Raw genomic sequence first — 23,103 nt, forward strand, 5'->3', positions numbered from 1 at the left:
CAATGACAAAAAAAGGAGCCAAAAATTAACTCTTAATCTTAAAAACTAAGCGTGCTGTGATTTTTTTAAAAACTTTTTTTCCGCTTCGCAATAACTCCCGACGCACATCAACATACGACAGACACTTTTGTAAATAAAGGCTCGGCGTTAGAGGGTTAACTTCACTTGTTTTCTCCCTTAGTTTCTTTGTGTTGTACGCTTTCATGGAGGGGATCTTTGTTCTTTCTGTATCTGGCTTCATCCATTGTCTGATCTTTTCCACCCATTCCGACCCCTCTGTTACATCTCCGGTGTTTCCTCGCATGTTATCGTTTGGTAACTCATTCCTGTCGCTTCCTGTGTCATCGTCTCTTAGTCCATCTTCTTGTCCTTCGTTGCTGGGTGTTATTTCTCTTTCCAGTTCCTCCCTTTCTCTTGTGGAGAGCCAGTTCTTTTTCACTGTGTTCCTTACTTGGTCTGCCAGCCTCTGTTCTTTTTGAGGGGTGTTATTTCTCTCACTCCAGATGTTGACCAGTCTTCTTCTGTATCCTCTTTCTGTTGGGTTGCTTCTAACGTAGCACATACACATTTCCTCATTTTCTTCTCTTGTCCATTTCTTCTTCTGGTTTGCCTCTGTAGCTCCAGTCTCTGGTTGCTGTCGTTGTGGTGGTCAGTTGCTGGATGACAACCTCCAAGTACCTGACCGTCCTCCCCGTCGACTGGGCTGTGTACCTGGCTGCCAGACGAAGTTCCTCTGTTGCCAAAGGTTCCATTTACATTGCTGTCATTTACTCTTTCATTTCTTTCCATCACTGCTGAGTTTTGCTCTTTAACCCATAGCTGGACCCTACCCCATTGGGAATAGGTACTCATTTACAGCTGAGGAGACTGAAGAAATTGTGGTAAAGATCCTTTCCCAAGGAATCAATGCCAAGGAGAGAGGTCACCCATCCAACGACTGACCAGGCCCCATGTTGCTTAACCAGTCCATCAATGAGCTAAACCACTCTGCCAAGGTGCCCATATTATTATTATTATTATTATTATTATTATTATTATTATTATTATTATTATTATTATTATTACTACTACTGGAAGTATATAATTTTGTGGTTGCCTACGTTCATATCATCACATATGGTACAGTATCTTGCTTTTTCTTTTTACTAGCACAAATTAAGATTACAGAGCAATTAACATTTCATCCTTGTGCAGAATATGATTTAAACAAGGTTACAGAGTACCAAGGATTAATACTAAGCAACAGGGGTACAGTACATGTATGTGGCATTGCAAAGCAGAAAAATGGTTGTAGTGAAATTATAAAGCACCTCACTCTTTATTGCCTGGAGCCTTCTCATTTCATTGTCTGGGTGAGTAAATCTGCCTCTGGACGTGACAATTCACCACATTCTGGAACAGGTTTATTGCACTCACACCTCTCCTAAACTCAGCATCCCCAAACATGCCCTTATATTTTAACTGGAACTATACCCTCCACAGATGGAGAAGGAAACCTACTTAGTAGTTATGTCCCCTAAGGATCTATGGATGTGCTCAGGCATATTGAGTTTAGGTGAGGTGAGTGGGGAATTTCTCCTCCAACTCAGCTGCCCACCTCCATTTAACCTAGATTCTTTTTCCTGCTAGCACTGTGGAACAGTCTTAAATAAAAGGCGATGGTTTGTACATATATTTCCATAGGAACAACAAGAATCATTCCTTGCATGCAACATGTGCACGTAACAGCGAAAACACTTACCGCTTGATCTTGGCACAAACGTAGAAATACATAATTTTCATTGGTTCTTGATTCACCAAGTGGTACTCCTAAACCAATTACAGATCCACATCTTAACTCGATGAAGTTGGATGGCTCACGCAATTCGTAGCTGTCGACATATGTAACATTGGTGGGCTGCAAGTGGAAAAGTCAAAACATAAAATACCAGTATTTTCGGTAAATTATGATACAAGTAGTTCCAGGGATATTACACAAATTGTGAGCAATCCTATCTTCTGAAGACAACAAAACATCCTACCTTGTTATATTTAACTTAAAATATAACATTTCTTGATTTGCCATAAATCAGAGAAATCCTAACATATTAGCTACAGAAATGAAGTTTTCATAATAAAATTAATATTGTAATACTTACCTGAACACCTGTATTCGCCCTTAACCCCACTAGCACTAGCCTGAACAACTCTCAATTACCAATCCCACCACTGGGAATTTTAACAGCCAGCGTTACCAACGTTGCAGGTAAAATCTTGTCACTTGAGCTACCATAACAAACAGTTGGCAATGCTGACACAGGTGTGTGCCAACGCTCCCACTTTGTCAGTTGCTTTATTCAAGGTCAAAATTGATGTGGGGAAGGGAGGGTGAGAATCATTCAGGTGTTCACGTAAGTATTGCAATATTAGTTTTATTATGAAAACTTCATATTGCAATACATTCCCTGAACACCTGAATTCTCCCGATTAACAACATTTAGAGGGGAAGGGTTCAATTCTATTGCACGCCTTTTGACAACCGCAGAGATGGTAGCTCACCAGTCTGCTCTGCATAAAATATCCATTTAGTCGTACACTCACCATATCAATCAATACTTTCAGTTAAGAGACATGTTGGAGAGTACTTTGAGCGACAGTCAGATCAGTATTCTTGGTCCGTCAACCTCCCATGTGGCTCTTCAGAACCTCTCATGTATGGAGGAGAATGAGGCAGAGTGCAGAGCCGCTGGCCCTCCAGGAGAACCATCTAAGTTTGCGGCACACCCCCTTTTCACAACCGCAGAGATTGCAGCTCACCGATCTGCTCTGCATAGGATACCTATTTAGTTATACACTCACCTTATCAATCGATGCTTTTGGTGACGAGACATGCTCGAAAGTACTTTGATCGCCCATCAGGTCCGTACTGTCTCAGTCCGTCGACTTCCCTTGTGGTTCTTCAGAACCTCTCATGTACGGAGGAGTACGATGAACCTCCCATGTGGCTATTCAGAGCCTCTCACGTATAGAGGGAAATGAAGCAGTGTGCCAAGCCACTGACCCTCCGCAATCCAGGTGAGGATAAGGCCTGACGACCGACAAGCAAAGAAGTATCTTAGCGGCGACGAAAGAGCCTAGCCTACTACAGCACCCCTTGGACTCTCGCAAGGAAACTATCAAAGACTAAGATACTTAAAACATACTAAACCTAAGTTCATGTGATTATACTATCACTGTTGCCTAAGATTTCTAAGAATTCCTCTATCTGGTTAACCTAAGAATCTCCTCACTAAGTGAATACCACCTCAGCTAAATGAATGCACCCTAGATAACAGACTTCGCCCTTACACATGGACTTAGAGAATAACCTCCAAACCTCCGTACTAAGCGAATACCTTCTCAGCTAAATGAACGCACCCTAGATAGGAGAATACACCACTACACACTATGAGGTGAATCGTATGTCTCTTAAGTAAAGGAAGTAAACACTGAGAGGACTTCCAAGTAGCTGCCTCCAGAATAGAAGGCAATGAATAATTCCTTAGAAAGGAAGATGAAGTGGACATACTCCGAATACTGTGCGGTCGGGGAAATACAGAGCTGAAGACGACAAAGAACCCTGAGAAGCCTGGGAAATCACTTCCCTCCAAAAATAACTAATCGCATTCTTTGACAACGGACGGGAAGGATTCCGCGGAGAGACACAAGAAGCGTATACGGAAGCGGACGGAGTTTCTCAACCTTTGATAAATAGACTTTAATGCTCATACCAGACATAAAGATATCTCCGCTGGATCGCTGGTAACAAACACTTGCAGATAAAGAACTTTAAACGAACGAGACAGAGTTTTAACCTCCGACTCTGTCTTCGCCACAAATTCCGGAAGACAGACAAATACGTATCATTTCTCGCATAGGAACCCAACCTAGAAACTGACTGAAGCTCGCCCAACCCTCCAGCTGAAGGTAAAGCCATAAGAAAAAGCAAATCTTAGTCAGTGTCTCAACGTTATAGCTTCAATGGGCTCAAAGGCAGGGGAACACAGGAATAATTTTGAGGTACTTCCGATAAGTCCCACGGAGGGGCCCAAGTCAGCAAGACAGGACATTCAATCTTAAAAGAACGTAATAAATCATCGATTATCTTACTACTACAAATTTCAGGAAGGTGGAAACTAATTGTACCGCTAATCGTTGAGCGGTAGTCAGTAATAGCCGAATATGAAAGACCTTTGACGTTCCGAAGGAATAAAAGAAAATCTGCTATTTTGGCTATGGAAGGTCTAGAGATGGAAAGACCTTCCTTATGACACTAACTTCTATACCTTGTCCAGCTGAACCTGGTAAGGCTTATGGATTGACTTTCTCAAGCTAAAAAAAAGCTGTCTAGCCACAGCTTTAGGGAGTCCGGACTGTCTAGCAGCTCCTTCTACAGTTGCCCCACAACTAGGTACAGTATGAGAGGGTTTGGATGATAATGGTGAGAATGCAGTCGTCTGAGAACTTTCGCATGGGTAGGGACATCAGAACTTCTGTAAGGAGCTCTAGGAGTTCCGGAAACCAAGCGTGTTAGGGCGAGCAGGGAGCTATTAGAGTCATAGACGTCTTGACACTCTCCCACAATTTCCTTATTACCTGATGAATGAGACCAGATGGAGGAAAGGCATACACCTGCATGTGATTCCAATTTGTAGCGTCACATCAGTGCCTGTCGACATGAGGACCACCATTGGTGAGAAATAAACCGTTAGACGATGGTTTATTCACGTCGCAAATAAGTCCACAGTTGCTGGCCACTTCCAGAGAACCTGGCATATTACTTCCTGAGCCAAAGTCCACTTTCCCCCCCAATACCTGACGGGGAGCGACTTAGCGAATCGGCCAGTACGCTGAGACTCCCCAATATAAATTGGGGAAGAAGAGACACTTTTCGTTCTTCGCACCCTCTCAGGACTCTCTGTACTATAGTACTGACTTCTGTTGAGCCTGTCCCCCCCCACCCCAGTTCTTCAGATACGACACGGCAATTACGCTGTCGCTAAACACAGCCACTATGTTGTGCACTAGGACTGAAAACAACTGAGGGCTTCCATTACAGCCTTGATTTCCCTTAGATTTAATGACTCCTCTCATTCCTGAACTGCCCCAGAGGCCCTAGGCCTGGGTTTCCTCCAAGGCTGTTCCCCAACCTTGATCTGAGGCATCTGTGTACAGATGAACATCAGGAAGAGGGGAGTCTATAGACCTTCCCAGTGTCATATACACTTCTTCTGACCACCACAGATGATCCAACAGGCAAGAATCGCTCCCGACTATAACTGAGTTCTCGTTGCGGAAATCCCAGCAATTCCTGAGACATACCTGAAGAGAGCGCATCCAGAGACGAGAACCTGGAATTAGAAGGGAGAGAGAAAGACATTCTCCCTAAGAGGCTTCTCCAAACTGGTACTGGCCATTCCCTGCTGGACAGGAACCCTTCTACCTGCTGAAGGACTGACTGGATCCTCTCCAGGATTGGGAAAACCCTCAAAGGAAGAGATAGAATCCTCCTACCTGAATAGGTTAAAAATTCCATAAGAATTCCCTCGCTCTTACTAGCTCCTCTAGAGAGGAGGCAAGGATCAACCAATCGTCTAGATACCTCAATACTTTGTACCCTCAACGATGCATAATTGCAGACACCGGAGACATGAGTTAGAAGCAACCACGTTTGTCATACTGGCTACGTCATCATCCTTGAACAAAGAATTAGCTAAGCAATCCCTCTTATGAACGTCCAGATATTGAGGGGGATGATGACCAAGATAGAAATTTCAACTTTTCTGCTCCAAACGTAGTAGACAAAGCTAAAGCATTCGCCTGGTGAGCCAGACCCCTTGAGATAAATTTATTAGGCTGCAAACAGCCACAGATCTGAAGGGACATAGCTGTCACTCTTTTAAAACCCCATTACAGTAAACCTGACAGCATCCAGAGAGAGAGTGCACAAGAGCCTCAGTCTGATTGCGCAACACATCCTCCAAGCATCTGCTTCTCTAAGAGAAGTCCCTATGAGCCAAACAACACTTGAGACGTAAACAGGATTGCCTCAACCGATTCGTTGAACAGCAACCCAACACATGCCGAATGGTTACCTCGAACTGCGTAAATTGCCTTACGCGGAGAGAGAAGAGAAGAGTCCTGTCAATTAGAAGACACTACCGACGCTAAACGACCGTCCGCCTCCTCCAAAGCCTGTCTAACCCGATCAAACCAAACCAGCTAACAAGAAAAAGAGGCAGGAGCTGGCTTAGTAGCATAAAAAACCTCAAAAAAAAAAAAAGACTGAATTGGCGAAATCGGGAGGTCTGGAGCTCTTGTTTGAGGGTACGAAGAAGTAACATACTCAAGCATGCATCTGTAATCGTTACTGCTGGCAAGAGGACATTCTAAGTCTGCCAGAATCTCCTGCACCTCCGGATAAGAATCCTGTTCCGCAATGTCCGAATGGTCTAAGACCGACGAAGGAGGAGGAACTGAACGAAGCCCAGACAATGAAGAGTCTGCAAGCGGACCACCCTAACCAGAATGCTGAGCACCTACACCTAATCGGGTACCCGGAGCTGAATCCACATAGTTGAACCCGCCAGGAAGAAGAGAAGGCTGAACCGAGAAAAACCCAGAGCCGATTCCCCATTATTACCAAGGGGAAGATGAGTGAGAGTAGCCAAACCCACATTGCTAAACCCTGGGGGAGGATGCGCAAACGAAACCGCTTGCAGAGGGACGCAAGAAGATGAAGAAGAAGGAGGAAGAATGAAAGAGGTAGAAGCTACCCTCGGAGTTACCGCCGCAGAAATGCAGGCGATGAAAGGACTGCTCGAAGGTACCGCAAGCCCTATCAAGACTCTTCTGCCATGACTACTTCTGCTGGAACTTCTTTTGGCATTGGTTCGTGCAAGAGTTTGGGTTTCGAATCAAAGTACCGTTTTGGATCAAAGTATTAAATTATTTTGCTCTGCTCCTGCTGTTTTTTCATAGTGGTGTAGAGGGTTCTGTACATCTCCATGACTGAATTTATGCCATTTGTCATTGTCATATTCCTGTCAAAATAGGGATTCCACTCTTTTATGTGGGACTGCAACTGCTGTTTAGTCCTCACGATTATTCCAAGACATTCAACTGAAAGACCTTGGTCCTCATCTTGCTGTTCTTGAGCTGATTCCTCTTCCTCTTCACTTGCTGACTTGGTCAGCTCAAGCAAGTCATCATCCGTCAGGGGGGAGGTCAGAGTGGGCATCGATACGCGTGTTCACTTTTTCTTCAGTGCAATCATCAAATCCTTCACCCCCAAGCAATTCTGCCAGTCTCACTGCCTTGTTGACAGCCTCACTGTGAATCTCCTCCAGCAAGAAGCCCTTACAGTCGTAGACTGTATCTGGCCACAGTTTTTTCCAGCATGCATTAGTTTCCTTTTTCATATCTTGGAAGGCAGCCTTAATTATTTCTTCAAGTATTCTGTTAAGGTGAAGTCCTCCATTGTATCCATTATATTGACCAGGTTTATAGAGAGTTCCCTGTGTAGAGGACCTTCAATACACGGATCATGCCTTGGTCCATAGGTTGCATGAGGGAGGTGGTGTTGGCAGGGAGGAATTCGGTCTGCACACCATCATACGACAGATCAAGGGGGTGCCCTCCAGCATTGCCCATGAGTACTGACACCTTAAATTCATGGCCTAGTTTAAAAGGTATTTCTCCACTTCAGGGATGAAACACAGGTGGAACCAGTTGGATGCTATGACTCTGGTTATCCAGGCCTTGGGGTTATGCATCCAGTAGATAGGCATGGCATTCTTATTCTTGTTCTTGAGGGCTCTGGGGTTTGCCAACTTATAATAAATCAGGCCTGGTTTGAGCAAGTGGCCAGCAGCATTCCCACACATAATGAGCGTGACTGTACTTTTGTGCCCTACATCCAGGAGCTTTGGCCTCATTTTTCATCAGGTATGTTCTCGATGACATTTTCTTTCAGAATATTCCAGTCTTATCCATGTTGAAGACCTATTCAGGCTTGTACCCCTTCCCCTGGATGATTTGTTTGGAGGTCTCCAGATACCCTTCTGCAGCTTCTACATGAGCAGACGCAGCATCTCCATGCAATCTCACACTCCTTACGTTGCAACAGTTCAAAAACTTTCAAACCACCCCTTGCTGGCCTGAAAACTTCCAGGGTCTGGTGATGCCAATGTTCCTAGCTGCGGGTCTTCCATGTCCTCTTCAACACACTTATTAAAAAGCTGTAAAGCCTTCTCCTGAATCATGTTTTTATGGCAGTCTTCAATCCACACTGAAAGGGCAGACTCCATTTTAACAATGCATGGGTCTCTTTTAGTGGAAACTGCTTTGCTGTATTGAAGTAGCTCTTGGAGACCAATTTTAGAATTTCAGCCTTGTTACTCTCTATAGAGCGTACAGTGCTCTCACTCAAGCCCAACTGGCATCCTACGCTTGTAGCAGTCTTGCCAGATTTCAACATATCTAAATCTTTTACTTTTTCCTCTATTGTCATCACCTTCCTCCAACTCTTTGGAAGACTGCCAGGAGCCTTAGAAGGCACAGGACTTTTTGGCATCTTGATGGTTTTTAGAATTCACAGTAAAAAACAAGGAAGAAGCACTGAAACAGTTTTGCACACTTGAACAGAACAAGGCACATTAAACTGATGCGAAGAGAACGACCCAAGCTTCATCAAACACTCAACAAAGGCTGGTGCCCTGCTGTGACTGGCTACTTCCAACTCTTCCAGCCAATAGCATGTCATCATGGAGCCTACATCATAATACTGCAGTTAATTTACTATTGTATTTTGTACAGTACAGTAATACAGCTTGCACCAGCACTTTCTCTGAGGTTAACTAAGTAATTTTCACAGAACGACACTAATATAACTCTTAGTTATGTCTCTGATATGTTTTAGTATGCTAATGAATTCATTTTACCAAAACAGCACAAGCCAACAACACAGATCTCGTGATCACATGAGGGACCCGTGACAAAGACTCATGTCTAACACAAGAAAGTTCTATGAAAAACGCTACGGAATTAATGATACAGTACTGTATTAACACTTCACTCAGTAAACTATAGTATTGTTTAATACAGTATAAAGTAATTATGTAATCATTAGCGTTCCAAAGGCAATAATCTTTGCGAACGGGTAGCACATCTTGTAAAAGTACAGTAACTTTGCCAATGGGTATCACATCTTGTAAAAGTACAGTAACTGTACTGTAATGTAATTATCTTTGTATCATATTTATGTACAAACATAAAGATAATACAAATTTTTCATACCAATTTTACATTTAAAAGCATGAAAACTTATAAATTACTTCAAAAACTAAACACAACACTTCTACAGGGTTTTTCGAGGATTTTGCAAATTTTGCAGATCTGTGAAAAACCATGGATGCAAATTAGGTTGCAATGAAAATTTCGCGAATCTGTGAATTTGCATAAACCGAAAAGCATATGCACAAGGTATTGCTGTATGACCTAGTCATATTGATACACCATACAAACTGCTGACTCCCCAATCATCCACTGATGAAATATTGTCCAGTACAGAATATAAAAACTTGGCGACAGTTATCTTCAAATATATTGAAAATATATACATTTTCACGTTATTTGATTATATCTTTATTTACTTAACATTCATATGGGTATAACCTCCAACAATCTTTGGAATTCAACCACCTCATCTGTAGATGAGGTTTCAGTGACAGTGAAGTCAAGCAAACATGTACAACCAAAGGATCAACCATTCTGCAGCCCAGAAGATTATAGTAACTGACTCCATAGCTGAGATGAAAGAACCTTCTTGTTGGGGTTTCTCTAGGGGGAGGTTGTTAGTCAGTTTGCAGACTGATGAGTCCACCTTAAGGGGACTCTGGCACGCATAACTTCCTCTGATGTGTCAACAGCAAGGATAGTAACTTGCTCGATCTGCTACACAGCAAGGAACCTTGCAGACTGCCAATCCAAGACACCACAACAGCAATAACCACAGCAGTCAGAACAATTGTCTCATCCTACAACACTACCAACAAGATGGGTTCAACAAAGGAGCACTGGTTGCTTCCCCACAAGATCATAAAGTTCAAAAATGAGCCCAAAGATCTCTCAGAAAAACCACTGCAACTGTGCACGACAAGGTTCTGAAAGAGAAGGACCCTCAGGTCATAGTAGACTCCTTATAGCATGACTCGAATCTTCATCTGATGCCCTGGTAAGCACTCTCAGGACCATGAACATGAAAATTCATATTTGGTGGTACTCATTGCTGAACCATAAGCCAAAGTTGACTAAAAACCACTTGAAACTGTGGTCTACATTCCTGCAGCCTTTCAAATGATCAGCTGGAACTGAGCTAATAGAGGCTACAGACAAATACTAATGATTGCTATTGTGTAATCACATCATGAGTCTTAAACAAACCAGGGACACCCTAAGTGTCCCCAAGATCATGAACAACAACTCGCCATGACATCTAGCAGTATCATGACGTGGTGATTTTTCATATTTACACATGGAGGGATATATCATAATACGACACATTTTAAAAGTAATTTGTATTTTTCCCCACTATACAAACCTGAGGTCTTTACATAAGGAATACGCTTCAGAGCAGCTGGAGACCACCCGTTTAACTTTAAACTAAATGGTTAAGTATGTAGTTAATTACCGACTGTAAAGACCTCAGGTTTGTATAGTTAGGAAAAATACAAACTGCTTTTAAAATTTGTCATTTGTCCCTTCACAATATACATACCATCGGACTTGACGCAAGGAAAACTTACTTCCTTGGTGGGAGAATTCTAAATAAGCTTCTGAGCTGATGGGTAGTTCATCACACCTGGGTCTCCTTCCTGGTCATAAGAGCAAAGGAAGGAGACCATCCCTCTGACATATTGAACAAAAGTGTGAAGAACTGTGTGTCCAACTGTCAGATTTCTGAATCTTTCAAAATAATGTGTGTGGTGTAGCCACATTGCTTCAAAAAAGGCTTGGATAAACCCAGAGATAACCAACAGGTCGTTTTATCGTCAGCCCCTCTCTCCCCTTGCTAGAGAGAGGTGAGGATTTGCATCTCTTAATCTATCTAAGATTATAGACAGGGTACTCAGTTATGTAGGCTCACCTGCATGACCCGCCTGACCAGCGAGTGACAGATGGCTACTCGCCTCTCTCTGTGAGACGAAAGATCAAAGAGCGAAAGGGAGGAGCCAGTCCCCTCCTCATATTCACTCTTTGCCACCAAACACCTTAGGCGAGATGCAAGCTGGCTACCATGGGAGCTGGGTGAGCTACACAACTTGTTGAGCAGCCACCACAGGACCCAGGAAAAACATGTCCCAGGGCCTGCGGGATACATCCTGAAGGCAGAAAGACGTGAGTGGACAACCTAGACCACTTTCTGTCTTAATACCTGTAGAACTGACAGGTTCTTCCAGAATGCAAGGGACTGACCATTGTCCCTATCCTCGTTAGGTGCTCAGAAAGAACTCCTGGCCACATCAGGCGTAGAGTCCACTCATTCGATAGCCTCACATGGCTAGAAAGAAATCATGTTTTTGAACACTCCTTCCTTGGATAGGCAGTACTAAGGAAGAGCCATCCATACCCAGGCTTGAGATGTCGAGTCCTCTGAAGATAGTACCGTGCAAACTCAAGCGTGACAGAACCTCATCTCCTTGAGTGCTGCAGTCTTCCTTGAGGCCGAGGCCTCTACAAACAAGAAGACTAAGTAAGAGACCTCCTTCTCCAGGTGAGTTTACCTGCAGGTCTGCATCACCTCCTGGGACCTTGGCACCATTCCAACGTGCAGGGGGGGGTAAGACCACCCATGTGCTCTAGGCTTTCACTCTCTCAAAGTGGGGCCCAGGTCCATAGACCAGGGAGCCTTACCAGTGTCACAGGAGTCTGTGGGACTTTGTGCAGCAGTAGAAGAACCTTTTCCGCCCAGGGAAGTGATTTCCCTGGGCCGATATTGAAGTGCTACCCACGAAATTTTTAATCTAAGCTGCCATTCAAGCAGAAACTATAGCTGCGAATCTACGCTGCCGTTCAAAGTAGAAACTATACCTATGTAATTATTTGGTAAGTTACTTATATACAAGTAGATTACTCAGAATACCAAGGGATCAAAATGAGTAATTACTCCATCAAAAGCACCAAGGTCGTATGGGTAGGCAGTGGCGAACCAGGAAAACGAGTTGTTGTCTCACCGGGGGAGAGCTCAGCACATCCACCTGGGTTAGCACTGTCAGAGAGCATGTGTTGGCCACCTGCCTTCATGTTCATACCCACTTGACACAACAGGAAAAAGGCAAAAGATAGGGAGAAAGAGAAGGAAGCTCTGGAGGAAAAAGACAAAAGATTCTATAATGACTAAGGCAGAATAATTACACTCAAAAGGCTCAAACGAACATTTTTTGACCTTCCTCTACTGCTGCCAAACCTCTCCACTGAAGGAGACAAGCCAGCATACTTCTCACAGGACTTATAAAACTGGTTACACTAACACCAAGAACATAACCTCCTCCACACTTTTCACTACTCACCATTCTTATTCAAACAGAGTTGAATAAAAAAAAACAAACACCAAACACACAATAAAAAAAGGAAGAAAGGTTTCAACTTGATGATAAGTCAGAGAGCAGCCATAGAAAAAGAGCTGACTTATGCACACAAGTGGTGGTTCCACCCACTTACCCACCTACCTCCAATTAACCACCTGGTTACCAAGTTTCAAAAACCTTTTCCAACTCATCCTGATGAATAATCCTAAATATAAGATGATTTGTATTTCTGTAGGAACAAACTGCTCTTGGCAACTGAAATTACTTGCAGCCTATTCTGAAATACCTGATAAACACCTACCCATTTTATCTAATTGTTTTTTATCATCATTATCACTGCTTCTAATGCTGAGTGATACAAAGAGCCTCTGCGAAATTCAACCATCCATGTCTCCCATGAGCTTTTGACTTCACTTCCACAAATCTCCTCTCATTTCCAGCCCCCATCTCATAATCCGCATCCTAGTGTGTCTGGGTCTTCCAACTCCTCTGGTGCCAACAGGAACCCTATTGACATCATCCTGGTGGTGTATGGGACATGCCCAAGCCTACCTCCCCTTCAGCATTACCTCAACTAAATATGGAACTTCTGTACCTTTCCTTGTGGTACTATTCATCATTCTATCCATCTATCTGACTCCTGATACTCTTCTTAAAGTTTTATTCTTAAATTGGCAAAACCTTTTAGATGAAAATCTCATTGTCATACCATGATTCACATCTGTATGGTAATACTGTACAGGTCTTACCATACTACATCTGTATGGTAATACTGTACAGGTCTTACCATACTAACATATAATCTTGCTTTTAAATGAAATTTCAGTCAATTAGATTTCTAAATCTAATCTAGCCTTCCCATTATTCGATTTCCCATTATGTGATTTGCCTTTTCAGTCTTTCTCCAAGTTCCAGCTAAAAATAACCATTACAGTATTAGATATCACTGATGCTGAATATTTGAAAAACATTCATAATTCCCTGTCCAAGCTAGTATTATTCCATCCCTTGGTGCATATTTTCGTTTTTCTTAGATTTATCATCTGTCCCATCTCTCTATATACTATATACAATGCATTTTATTAAGCAAGCTTAATAAATCTTGCTGTGTTTTACTGTTTAAAATAGTATCCTCAGCATATTGTCAAGTTTTTATTGTTACTTCACCCTTGACCTCTTAAATCTCCAACCAATTACTGTATTACATTTTAAAATTCATGGAAAGGGCGTACAGCAAAGGTGACAATAATGCCCTGTAGTACCACACTAATTACTGCAAAGCCACTTGACAAGATTCCATCAATATCAGCATTACATCAGCTTCATTCATGGGATGGCTGCAACAAGTTTTACTCCCTTAAAAAGCAATACCATAGTGACACAAGTCCAAACTGAAACAGGAACCCCCAGGGGACAGGGTTCTTGGATGAGGCCAAAGGCCCTTCTAGGGAGAATTTTCCCTTACCCTGATCAGAAGAAAAACCAACAAAAATTGCAAAATGGTATAATTGGTTATTACTGGGATATAACAACCAGACTGAATGGATCACACACCTACATCCACAATCACAATCCTGGAAGTTGGGTAACGAGCACATATGCTCCCCTACCATCTAAACACCTCTAAAGTACCAGGGTGAACCAAGGTAGAATTGGAAGTGTTGGTCCTTCAATGACCAAGAGGGCAACTGAGCACAAGCTTGTGCCAGGCAAAGCTAACGATGAGAAAGAATTGGTAGATGAAGCACACATAGGTAGTCCTCTGCACAAACTTTCAACTTACAACTTTCAAAGGTACAAACATCTGTATCTACACGGTACATGGAGTGTGTAAACTTTATTTCATGTACTGTATTTAATTACCACCTTTTCAATGAAAGATTAAAGGTATTTGTTTTCAAAAATGTCTTGAGAGAAAGCTTTATCACTGAACAATGTTGTATGCCATATGCTAACTACATTGCTAAATGCCTGGACTTAAAAGCAAATTCAAGTTAAAACAAGCTCTTGGAATGGAACCTTTTGCACAGAGAGGACCACCAGTATGACCTTCTTCTGCCGTTAAACAAAGATCCTCTCCCAGCTCAATAAGAACCTCCCTTCGAAATCCTGCTGATGACCATGCCTACAGCTTCTCGTAGAGCCTCAGTCCCAAAACTGGATCAAAGACTGATGTCCCTTCTACAAGAGAAGGGAATGTCCAAGAGGAATCCCAGAGGATAACCGAAGAGAGGGTCCTGCATTTGAGTCATCCAAGGACTGTGAACGAAAATGGGGGCAGGAGGAGAGATGGATGGTAACTAAGCACTCTTTTCAGTGCGTTCACAAAAGCAATTCATCCCTGCAGAGAGGTAAGTGAAGGACTCTCTCATAAAAGATAATGTGTTTCTTGAACAAAGCCAAAGTTTTCCTGTAAAAACAATTAGTATTCTGTACGAAACACCACTTAATAGTTTGAATATAGGACATCCAAAGATTTTATGCATGAATCTTACAAAAAAACAATGCTGCTGAAGCAGGAGAAACAAAATGAAAATAATTAATTGTTCATGTACTCTGACATACAAAGTAACCACACACACAAGACAATACAGTACTGTATTCCATAGGAATGTTCCCACAAAAGCTTCAGAACCCAGTTGAATTCCATGGCTGCAGCAGCAGCAGAGACATCTTGACATCAAAGAAAAAGTGGGATTAGCAGTTAGGTGAGTGGGCAGTACCTCACCCCTCACCTACTTTCCAATAGTTAAAAACCAACTGCCTTCAACAACCAGAACAGCTTTTGCTGAAGAGCTATCCATATAAAAGGCAAAGATTTGTATCATCATTGAAACAATTAGAGGTTTGTGTTAAAACAAACTCTGTACGAAAAAAGGTTTGCAATAAACACTTACCCTCAGATTTTTAATAATAAGAGTTCCATGAGGCCTAAGGCGGGTAATTTCGCAATGACTTCGGGAAATGTGTGGACTTGAAAAATGCAGGTCACAACTTGGGCTTCGACCAATTATAATCTGCAAAATACATTAAATGTCTCTTTAGTTAATTATAATCCAAAAAATACAGTAAATGTCTCTTTAGTTAATCATCTTTGCAAAATACATTAAATGCCTCTAACACACCACAAAAACATGCCTAATATAGCAACTACATTTTCAATACACAGGAATTTTCATAAAATAAAATAAACTTTAAGCAATACTTTATTTTTCCTTGGTATACAAACCCAAGTAAACTGAAAAAGCCAAAACTCTTAACCCTTTCCTAATACAGGCAGTCCCCGGTTAACGGTGGGCTCGGTTAACAGCGATCCGGTTTTATGGGGCTTGTCTAGCGACGAAAATCGACAATTTTCAGTGCCGAAAATCGCCGATTTCTGCTTATCGACGCCGATAATTGGGTATTGGCGCCAATACATACCTAACAGAGGCGCTGATAAACCAAAAATCAGCGCTTTTTGGCGCCGATAACCCCCGAAAATCGCCGATTTTCGGTTAGCGGCAATTTTCGGTTATCATCACACCCTCAGAAACGGAACCCCGCTGATAACCGGGGACTGCCCGTACAGTAAACAATATGCTGGGAATCTGGTCAGGATTTGGAGTAGGTTGGGACATTTCAAGAGCCTTACTGTAAATGATGTAGCCACCATCCCATACAAACTTGAAGGGGACTGCATAGTGGATAGCAGAGTACTGAGCATTAGTGCAGTTTTTCCACCACCGCTTGAACCTCACTCTTCAAGAGCTGGAAGGCATGCAAGACCAATCTGCTCAGTAGCGTAAGACCACACTCAGCCATAACCTGTCTTGAAAAAAGGCTACAAACACCGTCAAGCCTCTTCAAGATAAGGTTAACCCACAGCTTACCAGACTGGTAAGAGAACAAGGTCAAAGTCCCACCTCCCAACACCAGTAACCTTCAGAACTTCACCTTATTACGCTACTCCACAGACACTGGCTGAGACAAAACCCACAATAGTGTTCAGCCAAAGGTCTAACCACAATGATACTTATAATAACAAAGCCATGGCAACCAATGCCGTAGCTCCTACTTCAGCAACTGAGAAAGTAATCCTTTGTGCAAGAAACCATTCCAATGCATACTTACTTGAGTGTCTGTCAGCAGACTAACAAGTCTACCTGTAAGGAGCATGTCTTATCATCTGCGCCATGATAATTCTGCTGCCATGTCTGAGGCAGGAACAGCAGCTTCTGAGAGAAACTGGAGGAAAAGGAGTTCTCCTATCCAGAGATCAGAGAATCTGCCTCTTCCAGCAAGCCCTACAAAATCACAGAAACCAGGGTAGCCAAAAGGATGACAAGGCCTCTGGAGCAAACCTCAAAGTGCACTCAATAGAGGGCACTGGGGAGTAAGGATTACTCCTGGTGGCTTCCCTGTGGCCACTCTGCTCACAAATGAGACCAATGACCTCAAAATAAGGTCTCTCCTACTCAACAAGCTTTGGTTTTACAAACAAAAGATCCTCAGCTTCAGTGGAATCCAAAGCAGACCAGGAAGGATCCTCTAAAAAAGAAAAATAGATGGGAAGACAAAAGTAGGCTAATGCAACCTGGCACCTGCTCACAAGATCATGACATTATCTAGAGCAAGTCCAAGATTCTGAATCAAGGTCCAAAACTTTAAAGCTGAACACATAATAATCTTCACTACCCTTGTGCATCAAGCTGAGAGCAAAACCAGCTAAGCTGGCCCTGCTAACCAATCAAGGTGAAAAGAAGTACTCACTGCCTATCCTCTGCAGAGCAGGAAAAAGTAGGCCACAGGCCAGGTTGGCAGTGTTCTGCGTACACTCGAACACTGACCCATCTAAGCATGGTCCAGACAAGTACCATGCAGTACATTCATGCTCATGACAGTCCAGAAACTGATCACAAGAACATCCCCAGACATACCAAATTGGCTTTGAGGAACTAACATGCAAGCAGTCTGAGGAGGTTCAAACTCTTTTTTTCAGTAATTCTGAAGAAGCATCAATACTGGATGAGTCAGTCTACCATCCCTCCCTAGAAAGTTATGGAGGTTATGCACATAAACCAAGCATGATTGGACGCTACAACTGTGATCAGTCACGAGCGGGCTCTTGAACTGATCCACCTGACCATGCAGATGGGTGCTGGGATTGCCTTCACTCTCACCACAAAAGCAATAACTACCAAAACATTTTAAGTCCTCTTACAAAGGGCTGACTTCTGCACCTCCTCCCTACCCTTAAGCCAATTTGGGGATGTGGAAGACAAAAGAGGAAGGTGACGAGATGAAAGAGAAGGAGGATGACAAGGAAGAGGAGGAAGGCAAAACATGGGATGTTTCTTTGTCTTCCTACGGCCATCAGTTGCCTAACTCTCCCATTGTTGCCAGCAACATAGTCAAGGAAGGCATCCCAAAAGTGGACATGAGCAAGACCTGCTGAAGTAGCTAAAAATGGAGCATCTGCAGTGTTGGCATATACAGTCTCAATCTCAAAGACAACCACCAACACCATTACAGCATTAGAAGAAATCAAAGCAGAGGTGACGAGGGTTAAAGGAACCTGCATCGTACTAGCCGTGGCTCAAGCCAGGGAAGACTGAGTTGATCTCTGCATCATCCTCAGACTGTGCAAGGGGGTAGCTGTAAACCATCCTACCAGCAAAAGAGTTGTAGACACTTCATGTCTGTTCAAAGTATATTTCATGTTTAAAAGCTCTTTAATAGTTCTTGTTGGGTGAGTGGGTTCCGTTCTCAGCTAGCACTCTGCTGGCACGCGAGTTCGAATCTCTGAGCAGCCAATGAAGAATAAGAGGAATTTATTTCTGGTGATACAAATTCATTTCACGCTATAATGTGGTTCGGATTCCACAATAAGCTGTGGGTCCCGTTGCTAGGTAACCAGTTGGTTCTTAGCCACGTAAAATAAATCTAATCCTTCGGGCCAGCCCTTAGAGAGTTGTTAATCAGCTCAGTGGTCCAATAGCAGTACCTACTTGCTGGAATGAAAAATAGCGGAATAATTTTACAGTACAAAATTAAGAATCAATACAAAGGGGATCCAGTTTCCAATCCTTCTTAGCCAGCTAAGGGCACTGCATCCAAGGTTATGTTTTAAAAAAAGGTAGGTTTGGTTAGACTGTACCCCCTCTGAATTGCCTGACAGTAATGAAGCAGCCAATTTTTTTAGACCTCCATTCTTTCTCCCTACATCGGGAGAAATAAGTTGGCTAGACCAGTTCAACCAGCTAAGTTTCCATTTTTAGTTTTTTGAAAAGAAAACTAATTGTGCTGGTTTTTCTGTCTGTCCACACTTTTCCTGTCCAAAATTATGTCTTAAAACTACTGAATGATACATGCTGCAATTTTTTCAAATGTTGGTCATCCACCCTCCAATCATCAAACATATCAAATTGCAGCCCTCTAGCCAGAAAGTTATTTCATTCAAATTTTAGCCATATTCATCATCTTTGGCAAAATGGTCATTTGCCCATTAGGCCATTACACGCTATGGAGTCATTTTGCCCACACAATGTAAAAGTGATTTCCCCACACTGTGGAGTCATTTCGCCCACACAGTTGAGTTATTTCGCTCAAATTGTGGAGTCATTGGTTACAAGTGGCTTCACATTCCGTTCCATTTGTAATTGTCCATACAACCAAAACAATCAGTGTATAATAATCATGTATCAAAATAATAATAATCTTAATTTAATTTTAATAATAATAATAATGGGACCAGTAGTACTTGTAGCTAATTGTACTTGTTTTTTTATCACTGTCACCCATTTTTTTCAGTCAATCAGAAACTAGTACCTGACTCTGGTAAACTAGTTCCCCTCCCTTGTTGGTTGCCTTGTGTGTGTGTGCATGTGTTTGTGTGCGCACGCACGTTCGTGGTTCATTTCCCTCACTTATTTACTGCGTACTTAGTTTTGAGTTCGTGGTTCATTTACCAATGTTTTGTAATTGGTCATGATCATAGAATTAAAACAGTTCCTGGCAAGATGGTAGATTGCCAGAGAGTGTATTCAGTGTCTTGTACCTGTACGGGCAAGGGAAGAAGGTCTGCAGTTTGACAGGTATTAAATGCATCACAGGAAATGTAATACTGGCATATCATACAACATCATTACTGGACAGCTTTCTAATCTGTATATTTCCATTGACTCAAATTAATATTTGCACCTTGGGACTGTATGAACCAACCTCCCATCCAGAAATGACCCAGCCAATCTACAATGGAACAAGATCCACATGGATAGTTGAACAAGAGTGTTCAATTGATGACCCACCTGACTTCCCAATGGAACTAGAGGATTCACTTGACGACCCAGCCACACAAGATACTGAACTGCAGCCAAAAAGTGAAGTTACATTCCAGCTCTTTGAGAAGGGCACACAGCGTGGTAGAGACAAGCTAGTTGACAGTCATGGTACACTTACAACAAAAAAATGCAGTGATCAAATGTAACTTACTGGCAGTGTACTGTCCGCCCTAAAAGTAACCCGTGCAAGGCATTAATAACTCAGAGAAATGGAAAATTTGTAAAGAACAACTTATGTCACAACCATCCACCATCAACAGGCTCTGCTATCCCCACTAAAGTAACAATACAGGTAAGGAAACTGGCAGCACAAGACCTATTTAAACCAGCATCTGCTATAGTGGATGATGTTCTTCTACAAGAGATGGGAAATGCACCATGCCCTAGTCTGCCTAAGCCAAAGCACCTGGCAAGAAGAGCAAAAAGACAGAGACAAAATTTAAGACCGACAGAGCCCAAAGACCTGAATTTTGAACTCGATGCAGCTCATATTCCTGACAACTTTCTTAGAGGTGACGTATCAGTTCATGAACCACCACTTGATCTTCACAACAACACAGCAAATAGGACACCTAACCAAGGTGAAGTCATGGTACACTGTTGGCATGTTTAAGCTATGCGGGTACCTGTTTACGCAGTTGATGACAGTCAAGTCAATGCTTTTGTGAGAGCAGAGAACTATACAAAACAAGTCCCGTTATTGTTTGTCATCATGTCTGGGAGAAAAAAAAGAGTGATTACCAAACAGTTTTCCAGGAACTTTTAGCCAGTCTACCAAATGAGCCTTCCATTCAACACATAACACTAGACTATGAGAAAGCAATTTGGAAAGCCTTGCCTGAGGCTAGCTCTTCACTGGGCAAGTCGGTAGAGTTGTGGCTGGCACTCGCTAGGCCCGAGTTCGACTCTCCGGCCGGCTAATGAAGAGTTAGAGGAATTTATTTCTGGTGATAGAAATTCATTTCTCGTCATAATGTGGTTCGGATTCCACAATAAGCTGTAGGTCCCGTTGCTAAGTAACCAATTGGTTCTTAGCCACGTTAAATAAGTCTAATCCTTCGGGCAAGCCCTAGGAGAGCTGTTAATCAGCTCAGTGGTCTGGTAAAACTAAGGTATACTTAACTTTTAGCCTGAGGCTTTCCCTAACACCGAGGTCAAGGGATGCGTATTCCATTGGACACAGACTATATGAAGAAGGGTTAGTCAATTTAATTGCCTACAGACTTCTTATATATTCTTGTCAAATAGTAGTTTTAAAACAAATTTAATCAACGTAATGTGACCAGATTTTTAAAATGAAAAAGCAGGACATTATATACTCGTGTATACAGTATATACACATATATACTATACCTAGCAGGACAATTTTACCACTTTTGTATAGTACAACGTCTAATTTCTTTGTCTTGATATAGGTTCAAGAGGTTGGTCTCCAGCATGCCTACACAATGATGACGGGACGTACAAATACTTGCATAAAGTGATGGCCCTTCCATTTCTGCCTGAGGCACATATAGTACCTGTGTTTGAACGTCTCTCTCGCCAAGTTACCACAGCCCAGTTACAAACTACAACGCAGTATATTTCAACAACATGGATCCACAGCTGCACATAGCCACCTTCTAGCTGGAGTATTTTCAATCAGTCTGTTTGTACCAATAATGACACTGAAGGCTGGCACAATCAACTAAACAAACATTCTGCAGGTAGATGCAACCTCCAGTTTTACCTCCTTGTAAATCTTCTCCACAAAGAGGCTAAATTGACATCTGTCTACATAAGGTTAGTATCTGAAAAAAAAGCTACGAAGGATCCAGCAGAGAAAGTACAGACTTACAGGGTAAAATATTCATTCTTTGGGATGAGCATGTAAGAGGTGAGAGGTCTTCATATCAGCTGTTGAAAGTGTGTGCTCATCTTGCATGTATGTATTTTTTATTAAAAGTTTCTTTATAATTATTTGTCACCACGTTCGTTCTCGTCCCACAAAGTCATTCTGGCCTGGTGCATTATTCTTTCTTGTAATAAAAATACATGTTAATATTGGTATATAAATACTCCAACAATGTATAGCGATCTGTGGACATGACATGGAATGTGTGTGGAGGATGAACTTATATGTGGGCAAATTGCCATGTGGGCAAATTGCCATGTGGGCAAAATGACCATAAACCCTTGCAACGATACAGGCAAGGCCACCACCAGATCATGGTTAAAGTTTAGTGGATTGCAGCTCGTACAGCATTATGCCAAGACCACAGAAAGATAGATCCATTTTCGGTGGCCTTGATTATACGCTGTACAGAAAACTCGATTGTGCTGAAGAAACTTCGGCGCATTTTTTACTTGGGAGCACCTACACTTTAGTTGGCCAAGGCTGTCGTCTGCCAGTTTTCTAGTCGGTACCACCACCAGATGGCAGTAGGTTCCGACTAGGAAACTGGCGGACAAATACAAACAAGATGGCACCAGGTCGGAAGCTAATGTTTACCATCATTTCCAAAACAGACCTAACCTTTCCTATAGTGCCAGGTCCTGACCTAACCAGATGTTACCTACCTAACCTAACATAGGGTGGCATGCCCTAATATGGCGGGGCAAAGCCCAGAAAGCCAGCTAACATAAATCAACCAAACTCTTCCTGTTATGCCAGGTCCTGACCTAACCAGATTGGACCTACCTAACCTCACACAAGACAGCGTGCCCTGACCTGGCCGGGGTGAAGGGAGGCTTCACCTACCACGGAACCCCCCAGACAGCCAGTAAAATGAGTAACCGTAAATTGATAAAAAAAACCACACTTACCTTAGTCAAAACCAGAATCATAGGAAAATTCAGGCAACTCGATTCTTCTTCTCTTTTGGGCCCGGACGGCTGGTTTTGGCGGGATCTGGACGACTGGAACTGGCGGAACAGGGACGGATGGAGATGACGAATCCGTTTACACGGCGACGTCTCGGGACTGCCGGGTTTCAGTGAAATTAGGCCGCATCTTGGTGGGTGTTCATTAAGTACACTATCAATGACTTCCCGTCATTGCAAAGCAGAGCTAAATCAAGCATCGTCACCGGATTGGCGGCGGCAAATTGGACGTGAGCGGGATGCGACGCGGACAGCACGGACGACATCTTGGCAAACTGGGAATAGACTGGGTCAGATATCAGGACATGTTGGGT

The 23,103-nt window shown here is 42.7% G+C and overlaps 1 protein-coding gene across 4 annotated transcripts in view; it reads right to left on the minus strand.

The window, feature by feature from the left end:
* The window catches only part of LOC136840672 (uncharacterized), a 45,491-nt gene that overhangs the window by 21,607 nt on the left and 781 nt on the right, over nucleotides 1–23,103 (minus strand). For 2 of the 4 annotated variants that reach the window (XM_067107383.1, XM_067107386.1), the window contains exons 2-3: nucleotides 15,503–15,622; nucleotides 1,742–1,897 (exon numbers count right to left, since the gene is read on the minus strand). In XM_067107383.1, the coding sequence (XP_066963484.1) occupies nucleotides 1,742–1,897; nucleotides 15,503–15,622 (276 nt within the window). Of the gene's footprint in view, nucleotides 1–1,741; nucleotides 1,898–15,502; nucleotides 15,623–22,732; nucleotides 22,955–23,103 lie in introns of those variants that run through there. The other 2 variants (XM_067107385.1, XM_067107384.1) reach the window with 2 other exon arrangements.

This window comes from Macrobrachium rosenbergii, chromosome 8, assembly GCF_040412425.1.
Source record: "Macrobrachium rosenbergii isolate ZJJX-2024 chromosome 8, ASM4041242v1, whole genome shotgun sequence".
In the NCBI taxonomy this organism is placed as follows: Eukaryota; Metazoa; Arthropoda; class Malacostraca; order Decapoda; family Palaemonidae; genus Macrobrachium; species Macrobrachium rosenbergii.